The sequence below is a fragment of the Nesoenas mayeri genome (assembly GCF_963082525.1).
Source record: "Nesoenas mayeri genome assembly, chromosome: 7".
NCBI lineage: Eukaryota > Metazoa > Chordata > Aves > Columbiformes > Columbidae > Nesoenas > Nesoenas mayeri.
Window position 1 is genome coordinate 15,608,391 of NC_137551.1, and position 16,485 is coordinate 15,624,875.

Here is a 16,485-nt window from a genome sequence, read left to right on the forward strand (position 1 = left end):
CATCAGTGTGCTTTCTATTATTTGGTTCAATATAGGAACCTGTTATTTAGGGTCCTGTGCTATGACTGAATTTTATCGCCAAAAAATACAAACTTACATCAACCGTATCTTAAGAAACAGAGAAATAAGGAATATGTGTTGATGCAGGAGAACACCAACTAATTGCAGAACTTCTGATATATTATCCTATTTTTGAGGATTTTTATATTTCTTTCCTAGTACCCACAGTTGCCCACTCCACTAACTGTAACTCTTAAAATTATTTTTAATGGAGCCGGTCTGATTAATTTTCCAGGTTCGTTTTGTTTTGTTTTGCATTTTTATTGTCCTTAAAGTAGTTATAACCACAAGCATTAATTAATTATACTGCAAAACTGCAAAACTACTCCCACTAACACTGACAGCGAATTTTTCCCAATTTTTATTATTTTGGAGTGTAATGCTTTAGGAATAACAGTGATTTTAATAATAGTGATTTTTCTGAGGCATTATTCTTTCTTAAAAATATTTTCAAAAAACAAAGGAGAGCTATTTCCAATAGTTCCATGAGTGGATAGGATTATTTAGACATGGTAATAGATGGACTTCAGCTCCTTGTGTATTTGTTGAATATCCTTCTTAGCTTTTGAAATCATAGTGATTTTTGTAAGAAGAGAGGGAGTGAGCTTTGCTTATATTTCTTTCACAAACTTTTAAGTTTGGTATAATATGGTGTTTTCCTGCTGAATGGAGAGAGGTCCTTGCTTCAAAATCACTTCTGTATACAACAGAGAACATATTGCTTGATTAGACTATAAAGTGTTTGCAGAGTTTGACTGGTAGGTTTCAGTCTTTTTTTTTTTTTTTTTAAGGAAAATGCAGATGTGGAGTATGAAATACTCCAGGAAATACTCTAGCTCCATATGAATTTCCACAAATAATTTCATAGGAGTTCAAGCAAGCAGAATAATACGAAAATCATATAGGACTTTACACATGAAGTGTAAAAAAGTTATTTAATTTGAGAATCATATTTTTTTCATAAAACCAGCATGACGTATGGTTTGACTGCAATAGTTCAATAATTGTTTACTATAACTGTAGGGATATATTATAGTCTTGCCCTGTGGTCGTGTATGCCACTGTTAACATGTGATGAGTATGCAAGAAAAACATCCTCTTGCTGTTAATTTTTGAAGCCTCCACAAATCTGGGGTCAAAAGCACAATGAGTACAGAAGAAGCTTAAAAGCTATGAAAAATGAAGTAGTTCAAAAACCATCAGTCAATTGTATGTATGGATGCAGTGTTCAGCAGCTAACATTAATGGGCATTTCTCGGTTTAATTCATTGGACCTGCATGGATGTATTTCAGAGCGGCAGAATATGTAAATGTAAGTAATTGCTGAGGTGTATAGTAATGAAAAATGAGAAGGTGAGTGTACTGAGATGCACCCAAATAATTTGTGAAAAAGCATTATTTATTTCTATTTGATTGTGACTACAGATGTAGTTAATGTTTCCATTTGTCTTTGTGCTCTCAAATGTATGGGAATTTTTCTTTCAAGGTATCTAAATTACGCAAATGTGAACTCTGAAAAGAAAAAATAATGCATATTTTGCATAGGTTTTTTATCAAGTTTTTTAGGGAACCTGCATTTCTTCAGTCTAAACTGCACACTTGTGTATGAATCAAAAAAGTGTGATAAATTCCAGTCTAAGTTCCTATTTGTTGTTGGGTTTCATTTATTTTCAGTAATTCCATCAAGCTAGTGAATCTGTGCTCTATATTTATCAGCACGTGGCTGACAGCAGCTGGGTTCATACATTTGGTAAGTACATTTGAAAATACTTCATTGACTTTTTATCATGGATCATCTGCTTTCTGAGCTACTTTATTACCTGAAATTGCCTTGCTCTGGAAATCCCTTAACACATCTATAGAGTACAATAAAAAAAGACATCACAGCTTCCCGAATTTTAGGCTTCTACTCAAAACTAATTCTGAATAGTAGGTAATACATCATTAACCTCAGCATTAAAATATGAGACTTGAAATGACGCAGCTTCTGGAATGATTACAAATTACCAGTAGGTGGCAATGTGTCCTAAATAACTACCCGGAGAGCTTCCTGGGAGGGGCTGGCCGAGCTGAAATGATGCTGAAGTCCAGAGGAAACAATGATTGTTCTAGAAAAAGGCAGTTCTGTATTTCCACGAGAAGTAATGGGATTGCTAACATGCCAGGTGGCATTTTTATAGACAGAATTTCCTTCTCTTTTGTTTTTAAATTTCAAATTTTTGTAGTAGCTTTCAGTCAGTGATAACATAGCTTTTATTTTATTTTATTTTTTTAAAACAGGTTTTTATTCCACACTTAACAGTACCTGAAAAATGTAAGATAGTATAGAATTATATATGAGTTCATAAATGGGAATATCCATGTATCTTTGATAGGCATGTGTTTTTTAAACTAGTAGCTTCTACTGATTTGTTTGGTAAATATAATTAAATCCTGTTAAGTGTTTATCCTTTAAGTGCACTTTATGATCAACTTAGAATCGGGAAAATTTCAAGGTGCTAGTAGTAATAAATTATTTAAGAATAGCTTAGGACTAATATTACAATTTAATTATATTAATGTTAGTCCAGAGCAATTCAACTGACTTCGCTTGAATTACCTTGAGCAGCATCCAGTTATATAAGATTAAATTTGGAATGTTCATCTTCTTATTATACTAGATAGTAATTTAATTGTCACTGATAAAGAAAATTACAGAATTTTGGATGTTTGGATGTTTACGATATACTTCTTACTAATGGATGACCACTTTTTTATACTCCTCTGGGTAAATATAGAACTTTTATCATAGAAACATTAGATTTTTCTATTTTTTGAAGCAAAAAAAACCCCCTACATTAGGAGGGAAGGAATGCTGTTTTTTAGGACTTAAATTTGTTTCTTTTGGTGTTTTGTTTCTTTTGGGTATTTTTTATTTGGTTTTTTTTTGTTCTTCCTCCCTCCCCCCAACCCCGGCATCAGTTTCTCTTTCATACTGTAGGATACCTCACACTTCAAAATCTTTACTGTGAAACAAATATTAGAGGGTATTCTCCTTTCCCACTGATAAATTTATAACTTTGTAATGTACAGTAGCTGGCCTCTTGGAAAAGTGATAGTGTATCACTAAACTTAACATATCAGTAATGCCTTCAATAGCTTTAAAAATAACACTTTAAACCAAAAAAAACATAATACTTTAAAACAAAAACATGAAGAAGTATAATTGCATTGCAAGTAAGATTTACCCTGAAAATATTCTAAACAAACTGCTATAAAATGAACTTACCTGTCTGTGTTAGTAAGTTATATTATTTAGTGGTGAATGGAAAAGATACTTTCCATAAATAATATGAGTGGCAAGACTGTGCATATTGGCAAAAGAGCTGTACTGCTACAATTGGGACAGGGTTAGATTCTGTATTTGTTCAAAATAAATCACAGGAAATGATCCAGAGTTTATATTATGTGCCAAATTATATATATACCCACACATATTTCAGTAATTTGTGGTACAACTCTATTAATTCATTATATGTTTTCTTGTACATTTTAAGGTGGAGAACTCAGGGGATCCATGGGAAAATTTCCAAAATAATCAGCCGCTAACGTATTGGGAATGTGTTTATTTACTGATGGTTACAATGTCCACTGTGGGCTACGGAGATGTTTATGCAAAAACAACCCTTGGTCGCCTTTTCATGGTCTTCTTCATCCTTGGGGGATTGGTAAAAACTCTTTTTTTTCTTTTAATTATTGTTATTCCAGCTACCTGTATATCTCAGTGCTGTGATTAAAGAAAAAGAATATCTGGTTTAGTGAATTAAAATTAATTATAAAACTTGTAAACATGTTTAATACACTCCATTTTTTTAATAGATATTTTGGCAGAGCTTGTCCAATTAGTTCAGTTTAGTAGAGTCAGAATTTTAAAATGTATTTAAATGAGTAATGCCTGTGAATGCATGAAGTGCCTTAATATTTCAACTTATAATGTTATTTGTAGTCCTTTACTTTTTAGTGACTGACTGTAGTGCATTTTTTGAGGCTGTTATTAATACTTAAAGGCACTTTGCGGTTTCAGAAATTCTACCCACCCTTCTGTGTTCCTTCCCAGAATTCCAACAAACACTGTGGCTTTGGACTGTCTTAAAGAGCAGCTTGCCTGATCCAGATGAAGGCAAACCACATTGTCTTTCATTTCAAACATCCTTTCATGTCATATAGCACACAGTTTATCACATGGCCATAACCCGTATGCTTTTATATCAGCAAATTCTCATGTTCTTTGTCCTGTATGTGCATAGTACCAAAGCAACTAATTGTCTTATGTCAACTTTTCTATTACATATAAATTTTAGTAATATTACAGGACCTGTTGTAATGTTAGTCTCTGAAATAGCAAGGTTTATTTTAATCACACTGTGCAAGGTAAGTGCTTTATGTATTACTCACAATATATACTGTGCACCCACATACATATGTATATCGTCACTTTACTCTCATATATTGATTTCACATATACCTACATCTTGCAGAGGTGATATGCATATAACTAATTTTATGAATGCCATATATGAGACACATTACAGATACGTGGATATGAACATATATATGAGCATAAATATATGCATTCCCATCGATGCTTATTGACATATGAAGTCAAAGACTATGTCAACTGGCAGTAGCTCTTCGAAATATCCAGCCACAAGGAAGATGTTTGTTGGACAAAACATGGCAGAATAATTTTTATTTTCTCCTCAAAATCTTTTTTCTATCATGTGTTATTCCAATCCTTTTGAAAACAAACTTTTGGAAAAGTTTTTTTTTTGGGGGGTGGGGTGGTGACCCTTTTGTTTCTTGACAGGGGAATAACCCCTCATTCCATCTTGTTTTTGTCTTCTTTTGAATCCTAATCATGGGGGAAAAAAGTCTGTCTTTTAAAACAGAAATGTAACAGTACTCATAATACTTGTTTTTGTTTTGTTTTGCTTTGTTTTCAGTGGAGCTTGGATAGTTTTTTTCCCCTTCCCTTTTCAGGAAGAATTAGACATAACTATATTTTGTGATTAGATATGAGTTTGAATTAATTTTGTTCTTGTTTTGTTTTGTGTGCCTATTTTTCCTCTTTGGATTGTTTTCTTAATTTATAAAGTGTGTACCTTCTCCAAGACCAACTTTTGCATTGAGCTTCTTGTTTTGTTTGATAAGAACTTTTGCATTTTTAAAATTTTCTTTTTAAACAACTTCATAGATCTAATTCTTTTACATTTTCAGATCTTAAAGATATATATCTTCTGAAAATATTCATCATCCCCCTTTCTTTGGCCTCTCTTTTTAGTCTTTTCTTCTGTCTCCTATCTTCTTCTTAGGCCATGTTTGCCAGCTACGTCCCTGAAATCATAGAGTTAATAGGAAACCGCAAGAAATATGGTGGTTCCTATAGTGCGGTTAGTGGAAGAAAGTAAGTATCCCAAGAGGCTCTGCTGCCTCTGCTGCAGTAGAACACTCTCTGCATGCCATTTTCTTTTTTTTTTTGTGTTTTTGTTTCATGCATGTAGGCAATGTTTGCTCGCTACGTGCCAGAAATTGCTGCTCTCATCCTTAATCGGAAGAAATACGGCGGGACTTTTAACTCAACCCGAGGCAGAAAGTAAGTCAAAAAAGACCAGGTGTGGTTGTGTGACTTTAAAGAGCCCCTGAAGGTGGTAACAGCTGACTCACAGCTTATAAGGCTGTATTCCTTGACATCAGATGTTACCACTGGACAGTCGTCACACTATAATTAGAGACCTGGGCTATGCTATGGTACAAGTCACAACATTTTGTCCCTACTTCAAGGGAACCTGGATACCACTAAGACTATACTGACATGTAAAAAATGCTGCTATTGCATATGCAGTTAGCTTCTGGAACAGGGTTGACTTGTCATTTCACAGTTTTGGGCATCATATTGTCATGTGGTCATCTCTTAACTAAGTGACAGTGGTAATTCACATGATCTTCACCCAGCTCAGTTCTTTAGATAGCTTTGGTTTACTCGAGTGCAAAATCAGACTATGTCAGAAGTCTGATAGTGCTGTTTCTTATTGTTCAAACAGCGGATTCAGATCTCATGCTACTCTTCATGCTGACTTCATATGAATATGGTAACCCTTGTGATTTTTAGAATATATGACCAGGGATTTTAAAGTGATTTCCTTCCACACTCCATATAAAACCTATCTTAAGAAGAGCAAGTAGTATGCTCTTAGTATGGAAAAAAAAAAAAGTAAACTCATAAAAAATACTATTTTTGCCTGGTAGCAAAAGTTAAAGTGGGGTCACATTAGCTCATTACATTTCTGTTGAAAGCCTGCTTGTTTTCTTGACCAAGTTAAAATCAGCTCTTTCTGGCATTCCCAGCATCTAGACCTGCTGGGTTATAGCCTTTAATGAACTATAATAGATGTACTTGCCAGTATAGTAACTTATGCTTTATATCACCTCTGTTGCCATCTTTTGTGTCATTCCACACCATTGTAATATTCACTGGTAGAGATATATTTGCCCTAAAAGACAAGTCATATAGAATCCTTTCCATATAACATAATGAAGGTATTGCAACAATACAACTAGTTAGTTGTCCCTCCCCTTACTTCAAGAAGTTATGTTTTTTATTTTATTCCTTTCGAATCATCACCCATGCATCATTTTATAAATTTGGATTATGGTTTTGTCAGGTTGTTTCTCCTCTCAGTGGAGCAGAAAGACTGTAAATATCTCACAGAGCGAATTCTAGAGTACTATTTTACATCACTGGGTAGATAAATCAAAGTTTTTTCTTTATAGCTTATAGTATTGTATATTTAAGAATACTCAGGCAATTAGATGATGATTGAAAACTGCAATATTTTCATTTTTTGAGATACCATCAAATGTCTAAAGCTTTTTTTTTTTCATCATAATTCACTTATACAGATTAACAAAATGGTTTAACTTATTTCTGAGATAGAGTAGTATCATTAATTTCCTAAAATATTTATTTGTGACAGAGGCGTACTCAGTTTCATATTTTTATTCATATTTGGTTTCTCAAAGAGAGAAATTTTTTAAACACGGAAGTTGCACCTCTGTTTTTGAGTCCCCAAAGGAGTAATAGCAGAGGGGGAATGGAGATAAAAACTCTTTTACATACAGTAAAAAGATAAGAAATGTTTTTAAAATACCTTGTCACTAGTACCCAGCATTGCTCAGATGTCTCTAAACTTGGACCTGATCTTCAGTCAGAACCCCACATCCTGAAAAGCTCAACTCGAGATTACATGCTTCTGCTAGCTTTGGGGCGTGCTTTGTATTTTTTTTTTCCACTTTATTTTTTTTTTTTTTTTGGCTTTATTTATATGCACTGTTTGTTTTTAGCTTACTCTGTTGTCAGTGCTTTCTCTGCTGATATCTACTGCCTATATAACTTGTTGTTTGAAACTTAGCTCTGTCATCAGCATCCAAACTGTTCAATTCTTTATGCATTGTTTTCTGTTTCAATTATTAATTGCTAAGTACTTTAAAGATGTCCTTTGCTCATGTGAGTCTTTCATCAGAGAATCTAAGCTTGGGAACTGCACAGTAAGAAGCCATTAGTACCCCTTGTTTGATGTTGATTTTGCAATCAATAGAACAAGATTGATGAAATGTTATGTTTGGCCAAAATTTAAGTTTTCATTTGGAATTCAGTGTTGAAAGAATGGATTGTCAGAACCAATAAGTTTTCCTTTGCCTGGGATATGGGCATGTGGTAGTAATTAGCAATATAAGGTCTTTAGTTGAGCAATCATGCATGGATTCTGGCAGTAAACATAATGAGATACTACAGTTGTTCTATTCCTAATGTCAGAAATTTTCTAGATAACATTAAACTAACGTATAAAATGAAAGCAGCTAAATTTGTTGAAAGATGTAGTTTCAGCTCTTAAAAATAGTAAATGTGTATACTTATTGAATTTCTCCAAAATAGACAAGTACATGGAAGCTCCTCTGTAGCATTTATTTATGTATGTTTATATATGTTTCCTCATGAACTATGTTTGTGGAATAACATACCTCTATATGGTTATTAAACATCTAGGTGGGAAGTTAAAATTAGCTTATGATTATATACATCTAGAGGATTGCACTACATCACTTTAATACTAATGAAAGCCTTGATAGAATTGTGACTATCATAGCAGCTAGAATGTATGCATAAAAATTATTTCTACAAACTTCACTTACTAAAGAAGAGAAACAACCGATATACCAGCAGGTTTAGTCTTGAATTTCATTTTGCTTTTCAGCCAATGAAGTCCCCAAAGGACTCGTAAATGATATAGGAATAATTTTGCACACTAGAGAAGCTTACTTCTCTCTTAGATGAGACAGATACACACAGAGTTTGGAAACAGAAGTCGTTTGTAGGCAGTATGCAATTATTACTGGTTAAATTTACTAGATACGAGGTAGTTTTGTTACAAAAGTCCACAAGGAATTTTAAATTTTAAGTAAAATCTGTGGTCTCTGCTTTGTCATATATTCCTGTAATGAAACTTCTGAGGTCTCATAGAACACAAAGCAGAAATTTTATTATAGTCTTCAATTGAAGTGTCACCTGTTAAATGAACAGTACTCGCTGTTGCATATATACCAATATGCATACCAATATATCTATATAAAGTGTGGCTGAGACCAAACATAGATAAGTAAGGTAATGACTTTGGCACAACTACAACCTAATGCAAAGAAAAAATGAAGAAGTTACCAAAAAAGCTAACAGTCATTGTCTTGAATTTCAGATTTGTAAACAATTACATTTGCTCTTTGCGCAATGAGTTTACTGCTAAACAGCTGTTTTGCTACTGTTTACAGATCAACTAATCAGAAGACTCTGTAATGTATTTACTACGTGCCCTGATACACCAGTATCAAATGGTCATTAGGCAAGAAAAAACTGGCCTTCTTAGTTTAGTTATACTTAGAAAAAAACCAAAGCATCGCTTCTTGCTATAGTCACCACTACAGAGAAATGATACTCAGAAAACCAGACCGTAGTTACAAAGACAGAAAATAGTTCATATTCAGTATTTATATGTAACTAAGATGTAACTGGGAAATAAAATTCAGGCATGAGAAGCAATCAGAACTGTAAAAAAAAATAAATCTAATACTGCTAAGAGGCATCTTAGGATAACAATGATGTGGCTTCCAATATTTTCCTCACTGAGTCCTACATAGTTTTTCTCTTCTTTCACATGAGTAATTCATTCACTACTGTTTGTCCTTCCTGTGCATTTCCCTGGATAAATTATGTAGTTGTTATTTTACTTCTTGGGAAATACTTTTTGCAGGTATAGCACATAGTATTATTTACGTTTTAGCTGATGTTCTGCTGATTTCCGTAGAAGTATGTAACAACATAACTTAGTCTCTGCAGAGAAATTGGCATAATTTTATTATTAATGAACTAGTAACTACCTGAGAGAGTCTTTGTGAGATTTAACAGAGCCAAGTTTATACCTGCTGAAGATAAGAAATGTTTTTAAAATGCAAAGTAGACAAATTTATAATGAAGGTTAACTCTTATTAATTGCTTCATCACCAAACATCATGTTCTCACCCTAAAAAATATCTGCAATATTATATAGGTCATATCTCACTACAACATTTTAAGCTTACTAGATCACTAAGAAATGAGTAATGAAAGCGTATGTTTGAAAGAAGTTATATTCAGGTGATTTCTTTAAGGAAATTAGTGTCAAACTAGTACCATTATCAACAGATAAAATGGTAATGAGAAAATACTGGGTACAAATAGTGGAGATAAAAGCTAGATGTTACAGATAGTTGGGTGGAGAAGGAAGAAAAATCTGACCTTTTATTACAGTATTATAAAAAGTCTGTCGATAAGACTGTAGATTAGAAATTTATGTATAATTTTATATAGATAAGCAGGGAAGGTTTGTGGGGTTTTTGTGTTTGACTTTTTTTTTTAATCAGCTACAAACTGAAATGGTAGATAGCTTGAATATTAATTATATTTCCTCTTAGCCTTTTTTCTTAATAATTTTGAGACCAGTAGCTGGTTCTCTACACCTTCTCTACGTTTAGTGAGTTTCTTTTAAGACTTTTTATTTGACTTACTCTTTTCAGGCTCTTTCTGTAACCTATCTGTAGAACTCATGCGTTAGTATTCAAGGGATCATTTCAAGGTGATATTTTGAAAGTGAAGTACAACAGAAGGATGGAATGGTATCTGGCGGTCTGTAACTGTAACTGATGGGCTACTGTTTTTAGAGTGTAGCAATAAGCCTACAGGTTAGTTCATGCATGCATACCTCTGGAAGGCTGGAAGAGGCAGTGATCTCTTCGGTTTTGGTTGGTTTTCTGAAGTTCTCCAGTTAACCTCTTTACAAAGCTTAGGCTTTAAGTCTTAAGAGAAAGGGGTTTTCTTCAAGAAATCCATGGTTTTGAATAAGTGGAATTCTGCTGTTGCAGTCTTTTTGTGAAATTTGGAACTTAGATGTTCAGTCCTAGCCAAAAGAGGACTTAGAAGATCATCTGTGTTACTTCTTTTAAGCCAGGAAAAAAACAAAAACAAAACCAAAAAAGAATCTTATTTTATTTGTTTATTTATAATGCTCATATTACTCAGGTCTGGTCTGAGATTTGTTGTTTAAAAATGCAGACTTGTTTTACCTCTACTATTTTTAATTAACCTTTTATTTTGCATTCACTAATTTATGTGGGAATCAAGATTGTTCTTATTCAGTTGTTTCATTTCTGTATTCATGTGTTCATATGATCAGACTGGATTTTAATTCTGTGAAATATTTTCCAGTTGAAGACATTTGCTTATTGTAAATCAGCCTGCGTGAAGCTCTAGAAAGCATATGGAAAGAACTTTTGTAAACTGATGGACTGAAAGAGACTGCATAACTTAATGATTTTTTTAAGTCTTTCCTCTACATTGAGTTATTGACTTTTAATTCCATGGAATAAATTCTGCTTGCCTTTTTACTGTGAAACTACTATCAAATCCAATGGAAACTCTTTATGAGGGCATCAAGCCAAACACAGCTTCACATAAATAGATACTTAACAGAGAGAAGGATTATTATAATTTTATATCCATATGTGTGTATATATATATATAAACTGCTTATCTTGTTGCAATAGTTAATATCTATGCTAAACTGTTAAATTTTCAAGATTTTTTTAAAAAATATAGAGGCGTTGATATAGTTTATATAAATATTAAAAATTATATTTTTATGAAATCACAGTTCTTTACTGTATAAGCTATTAAAAGCTCTTGTTTCTCTTCTCTCATGATCTGTTTTGCTTTCCAGAGATGTCTTCAGATTTCTTAAATTTACAAGCCATAAATTAGCAAATCATCAACGTATCAATGGGAACAATCATCTGTTAGAGATTCCTTCCAGAAGGAAACATGGGATTCAATAACTAAACTTCACAAAGAAAAATAAAAACTGTAGACAGATAGATATGGTAAACAGAAAGACAAACAGATAATTTAAGTTGACAGGCCATCTTGGACTCATTAGACATTTGATTTTGATTAAAAATTAGAAAGAAAAAAAAAGACTTGTCCAAATACTTTGGCAAAGGTCCATTTGCTGCAGTAACGAGAGGCATAGCTCCAAAGAAAGTGACATTAGATTATTATATTAAATTATTTGATGCAATATGTAAGATATTATTTTCTAGTGGGATGAGAATGTAATAAGAGAATGTGACATGGATTGCATTATGATCCCTAGGGGTGTCTCTGTTTCCCATCTGCTAGCCATTCTTCTAATCCCACTGTTTCAAATGAAGTCTCACTTAGTGATAAAGAAAAACTGATGAGTGTTAAATAGACTGACAGATAGAACTAATAGGACAAACTTTTTTTTTTTTTCCCAATTTTACATGCATATTAAGCTATTTCCATTCTAATGAAAGCAAGAAAGGAAATGTGGGAAGTGACATATTATGATATTATGATTTTTAAAATATGCATTCTAGGTCTCAAATCACATTCCAGTCCTGCAATAACAGCACTTATTTTATATTTCTGGTTAAAATTGTAAAAAATTCAACTTCTGCTTCTCTCTGCCTAAACTCTAAAAAAAACCTTAGAGGTTTGACATCAAAATGGCAGTTGTTGCTCTCCAAAGTTTAACCCAAGGAAGACTCAATCTTGTTTGAAAACCTGCTGATCTACCATATTCAACAAAATATACGGGTCATGATTTTAAGTGCGGACATCACAGAGAGTGCAATATGAAATGGCAGAAGTGGTGAATTGATCGGCAAGTTTTAGTGATTTATGACTTTTGTTTTCATTCAGGTTCTATTGCAGAAAACTAGTCATGACATTTTGGGGTGTTTTCTATGGAAAGAAATGCAGTGGCTCTGGTCATGAATGAAATGCTCAAAAATCTGAAAGCCTTTGCTAACTCCTGCATTGCTTTCAAAGGATTTAATTTTTTTTTTGACACATTGAGCATTTAAAAAATGAATAAGGCAATTTGAAAATTAGCAATGGTGGGAACACAGAAAGCAATTTAATTAAAGGAAAATATTTTCAGTTAATTTCAAAAGTAATAAGTGTCTTGTTTGTGTGTGATATCCACTGCACTACAAGAAAGAAGCCCAGGTTTTGGATGGATTAGAGGAGTATGTTAAGAGCTGTTTGCAACTGAGATGCTGATGCTGGCAATGTGGTTTACTCTTGCATTTTACTATTAAGCTTTCTAGCACAAACTCCTTGTGCATGGTATAGAATTTAACAGTTTTTACTTCTGTTTATACTAAATTATTATGGTGATATAGCTGTGTTGTGTCTAAATGTTTGGTATTTTTTATGATAATATTGCCATCAAGACTGAACGAAAGGATGAATATTCATCCTTTACTTTAAAGGTACAGTGGAAGCCTCTTTAACTAATCCAGGCCCTGGAAGAAACAAATCACTTTGCTTTCTTCTAATTATTGCAGTTTCAGAGGTGCACATCAGCGAAGCATATTAACTTTTATTTCTTAACTTGCTCTATAGACAAGCATGGCACAATTCCTTAAATCATAAAAGTGTAAGATAAATTCATTTAGCTGTAACTGAGCAAGGATATTGAAATAAACAAAGCAGTTTGCAGTGAATTACCTGTGAGAGCACACTGTTGCAAACAGATGCAAGCTTGAACATACTGTTTAAACAAAGGCATGTGCTATTCAGGTTTAAAGTATCTGAAATGCATTCTGTCAGCCTGTTGTCTAGTAGAAATCTCATTTAGGTGGGCATAATATATTTGAGGACCTGTGTAGGTGAATTCCTGTGTACCATGAGCTTCAGAAACAATTTCTAATATTTAAAGCTTGCCAGAGACACACCACCAATATTCACTGAGCAAGACTGAAACCCGCATTTGTATAAAGTGCACTTGATACAGTTTCGTAGCTGTTATAATTCACAGCTGAGTCTTGTGTGTGTCTGTATATTTGTCACACATTACCGATTTTATGTTTAAGAGAATTTGAGTGATTCTTTCTTGATCCTTAACTTTACATACTTATACTTGTCACAAAGTAAATTAATATCTGCATTAGAGGTAACTTTTGAATACCTGACATTAATGATTTCCCATTTATGTTAATCTGATGTATGATCCAGTGCTGTTCCACTGATCTGTACTGCATGCCATATACTAAATATAGCTCTGAGTGTTTTCTAGTATTACCTAATTCCTTTTTCATTACTCACAATTTAAGAGAGATTCCAAAGAGCGTGGAACCTGTTGATAGGAACAGATAGTTTCTGTCAGAATTAATCACAGCAGCTTCAGTACAGGCTGTGTGAGTTCACTCTGGTTCCTAAGTAGTTGGCAGCTGAAGCTATCAGGTCCAATTTACAGAAATTAAATGTACCTCAGTCATGTTCTCAGATACTGCAGTAACGTCTCTAGTCCCAGTGTAGTAATATTTTTTATACATTTAATGTTGACACATATTTGAAAGTCAGTGCTTTGTGCTTCTCAGTAACTTCAACACTTTTCAAATTTTTAATCCTTCAGGCATAAAAAGAATAATGAAAATCTACTTTCTAACAGTTGAAGGAGAACAAATATTAAAGTTGCTGGGATGTTACACACTTGACAGTTTGCTATATGCTTGAATATTTTTGACTTGTCTCCTTTGTACTACAAGATTTCTAGAGCCTGGTTTGAGAATCAGAGTGATAAAATAGCTTATAGCTGAATTTTTTTAAAAATATAATGTCTTGATTTGAGTGTGTCTCATGCTTTGTCCTCACAGACTTGACCAACTAATGCTAAAGGGAAGTTTGGGGGTAATACTTCCATTTCATACCTCCTAGAATTATATTTTAAAAGCTAACATGATTTGTCTTTTTTTTTTTTTGGTCAAGAAGTCTCTGTTCTAGATAAGATGTTCTCAGTCTTTGCTCTTTTCTTATGTACAATACATAAGCAAGTTTTTTAATGGTTAAAATATTCTAACTTATTGTCCTGGCTCCCTGTACACATTGGCTACATAAGTGATCTCTGGGTTCAAGTGTTCTGTGAAAAAAGAGAAAAACATGAGATCATGACTGTACAGCACCTATTACTCTATTTGTATTAATCCGAGAGGGGAGTTTATATTGAAATAAGGCATTTGTTTAACAAATAAGACAGAGACACATAAGGACATGCATAAAGTTGTCACTTAATTTAACTGAATTAATAGAATCTTGAGTAATGTTAGGTAAATCATATAAAGCACAAGGAGCTAGAAATGTATTGTAAACTGGTATATTTAAAAAATGCATGCCACTAATAGAGCAACAAGATGACCATGTGTACAGTCTCTGTTGACATATATTGACTTTTCTTAATAAGAAAAAGTAGCTGAGATCTATTTTGAGGAAAACCAGTTAGACTTTACAAGAACCTGTTTACTTAAACCAGAACAACCTGCTACCAGTATACAGAGAAAGAACTGAGGTGATCGATAGATGAAGGAACGATCAGTACACTAAGTGGAAAGACCATAAAGATATTTGAGCATATGTATTTGATACAAATATCATATTATTATAGAGACATCTAGGTCAATATGTGCCACATTTCATTTAGTTACTTGACAAGTGAACGGCATGTTTTCAACTGGATGCTGAACTGAATTTTGTATTTATTATCTTTGATTTATTATGAAAGACTAATTAGAGTGAGTTTTTTCAAGTTCTTTATACTTGTTCCAATAAAATGAGTATAATTTCTTTCAACATAAACAGGCAAAAGATTTGCCTTTCATATTGTGTCTTCTGAAGGAAGAACCACACAAAGAAGAATTCTTTTTGAAGAACCCTATTCACAGTTAATCTGTTTTCATTTACAGTGCTGTTTACATGGATTAAGTATATGTTCTCAATTATCTCATGTCAGAATTCTGGATGGTTTAGCTTTTGCTTATTTCATTTTTTTTTCTTCCTGAAACAGTTTGTGATAGCTTTGGGCATTTTATCACCATTTTTGTTTACTTTATAAAAAGCTAGTGTATTTTTAGCAAGTGTATCATTATGTCAGTACTTGAGTGGAAAAAAAAATAAGTACCATAGAGAATTTCAACTGTGTATAATTTTTCGTAGTTAGTCATGTAATTAATTTTGACAATGATATGTACATATGGGAGAGAATGGGTTAGTCTGGGTTTATTGATTGATAGAATATGGCTCCTGATAAGCTTTTGAGTCTCTGTAAAAAGATTTTTTGCAGCATCACAGTTGTGCAATATGGATTCCCATTGGTATATTAAACCAGTTTCATCTCTGATACAATGACACCAGTGACAACTATTACTTAACAGAAAACTTAGTCCTCCTGGCTATTTATCAGCAGTTGGTAATCATAATAATTTAGCTGAATAGTGTATTACTTTTGAAGTTTTTCATAAACAAAAGCTTAATGCAAAGGTTAGACATTTCTCTTGACCCCAAATTATTGATACAATATATTCCTACCAAGCAACTATAGCTGAAAGCAAAAGAAATTCAGTATGTTTGCTTTACTTAAACTCTTGCTATGTGGAAAAAAAATGGGTGGTACATGGGAAGGGAATGGTTATTGGAACAAACAGAGGAAGTTATAAATCTTCAAATCCATATACAATACAGACTGGAACAGTATAAGCTGTCCAAGTTTTCTTAACTAATGTACCTAATAACTCTCTCTGGGTAAGCAGCAAATCTGTTTTCAATTTCTACTTCTAAGCAAAAATATAATTTATGTTAAAAGGAGGGGTTTTTGTGGGAGTTTTCAATCAAAAAGGAATGCAAGTATCTCATCAGAAAATATTGTTTGAAAACCAGGAGTTTTTGTTGCAATCACTGCTCAGGACACTGTCTTGCACTATATGAGAACAGCAAAGAAGAGAAGA

The 16,485-nt window shown here is 33.1% G+C and overlaps 1 protein-coding gene across 8 annotated transcripts in view; it reads left to right on the forward strand.

Annotated features, from left to right (window-relative positions):
- KCNMA1 (potassium calcium-activated channel subfamily M alpha 1) overlaps positions 1–16,485 on the forward strand; it is a gene marked incomplete at its 3' end in the record, with an annotated part of 468,462 nt that overhangs the window by 299,413 nt on the left and 152,564 nt on the right. For all 8 annotated transcript variants that reach the window (XM_080347450.1, XM_080347452.1, XM_080347453.1 and 5 more), the window contains 3 exons: positions 1,735–1,810; positions 3,597–3,767; positions 5,412–5,503. In XM_080347450.1, the coding sequence (XP_080203576.1) occupies positions 1,735–1,810; positions 3,597–3,767; positions 5,412–5,503 (339 nt within the window). The remainder of the gene's footprint in view (positions 1–1,734; positions 1,811–3,596; positions 3,768–5,411; positions 5,504–16,485) is intronic.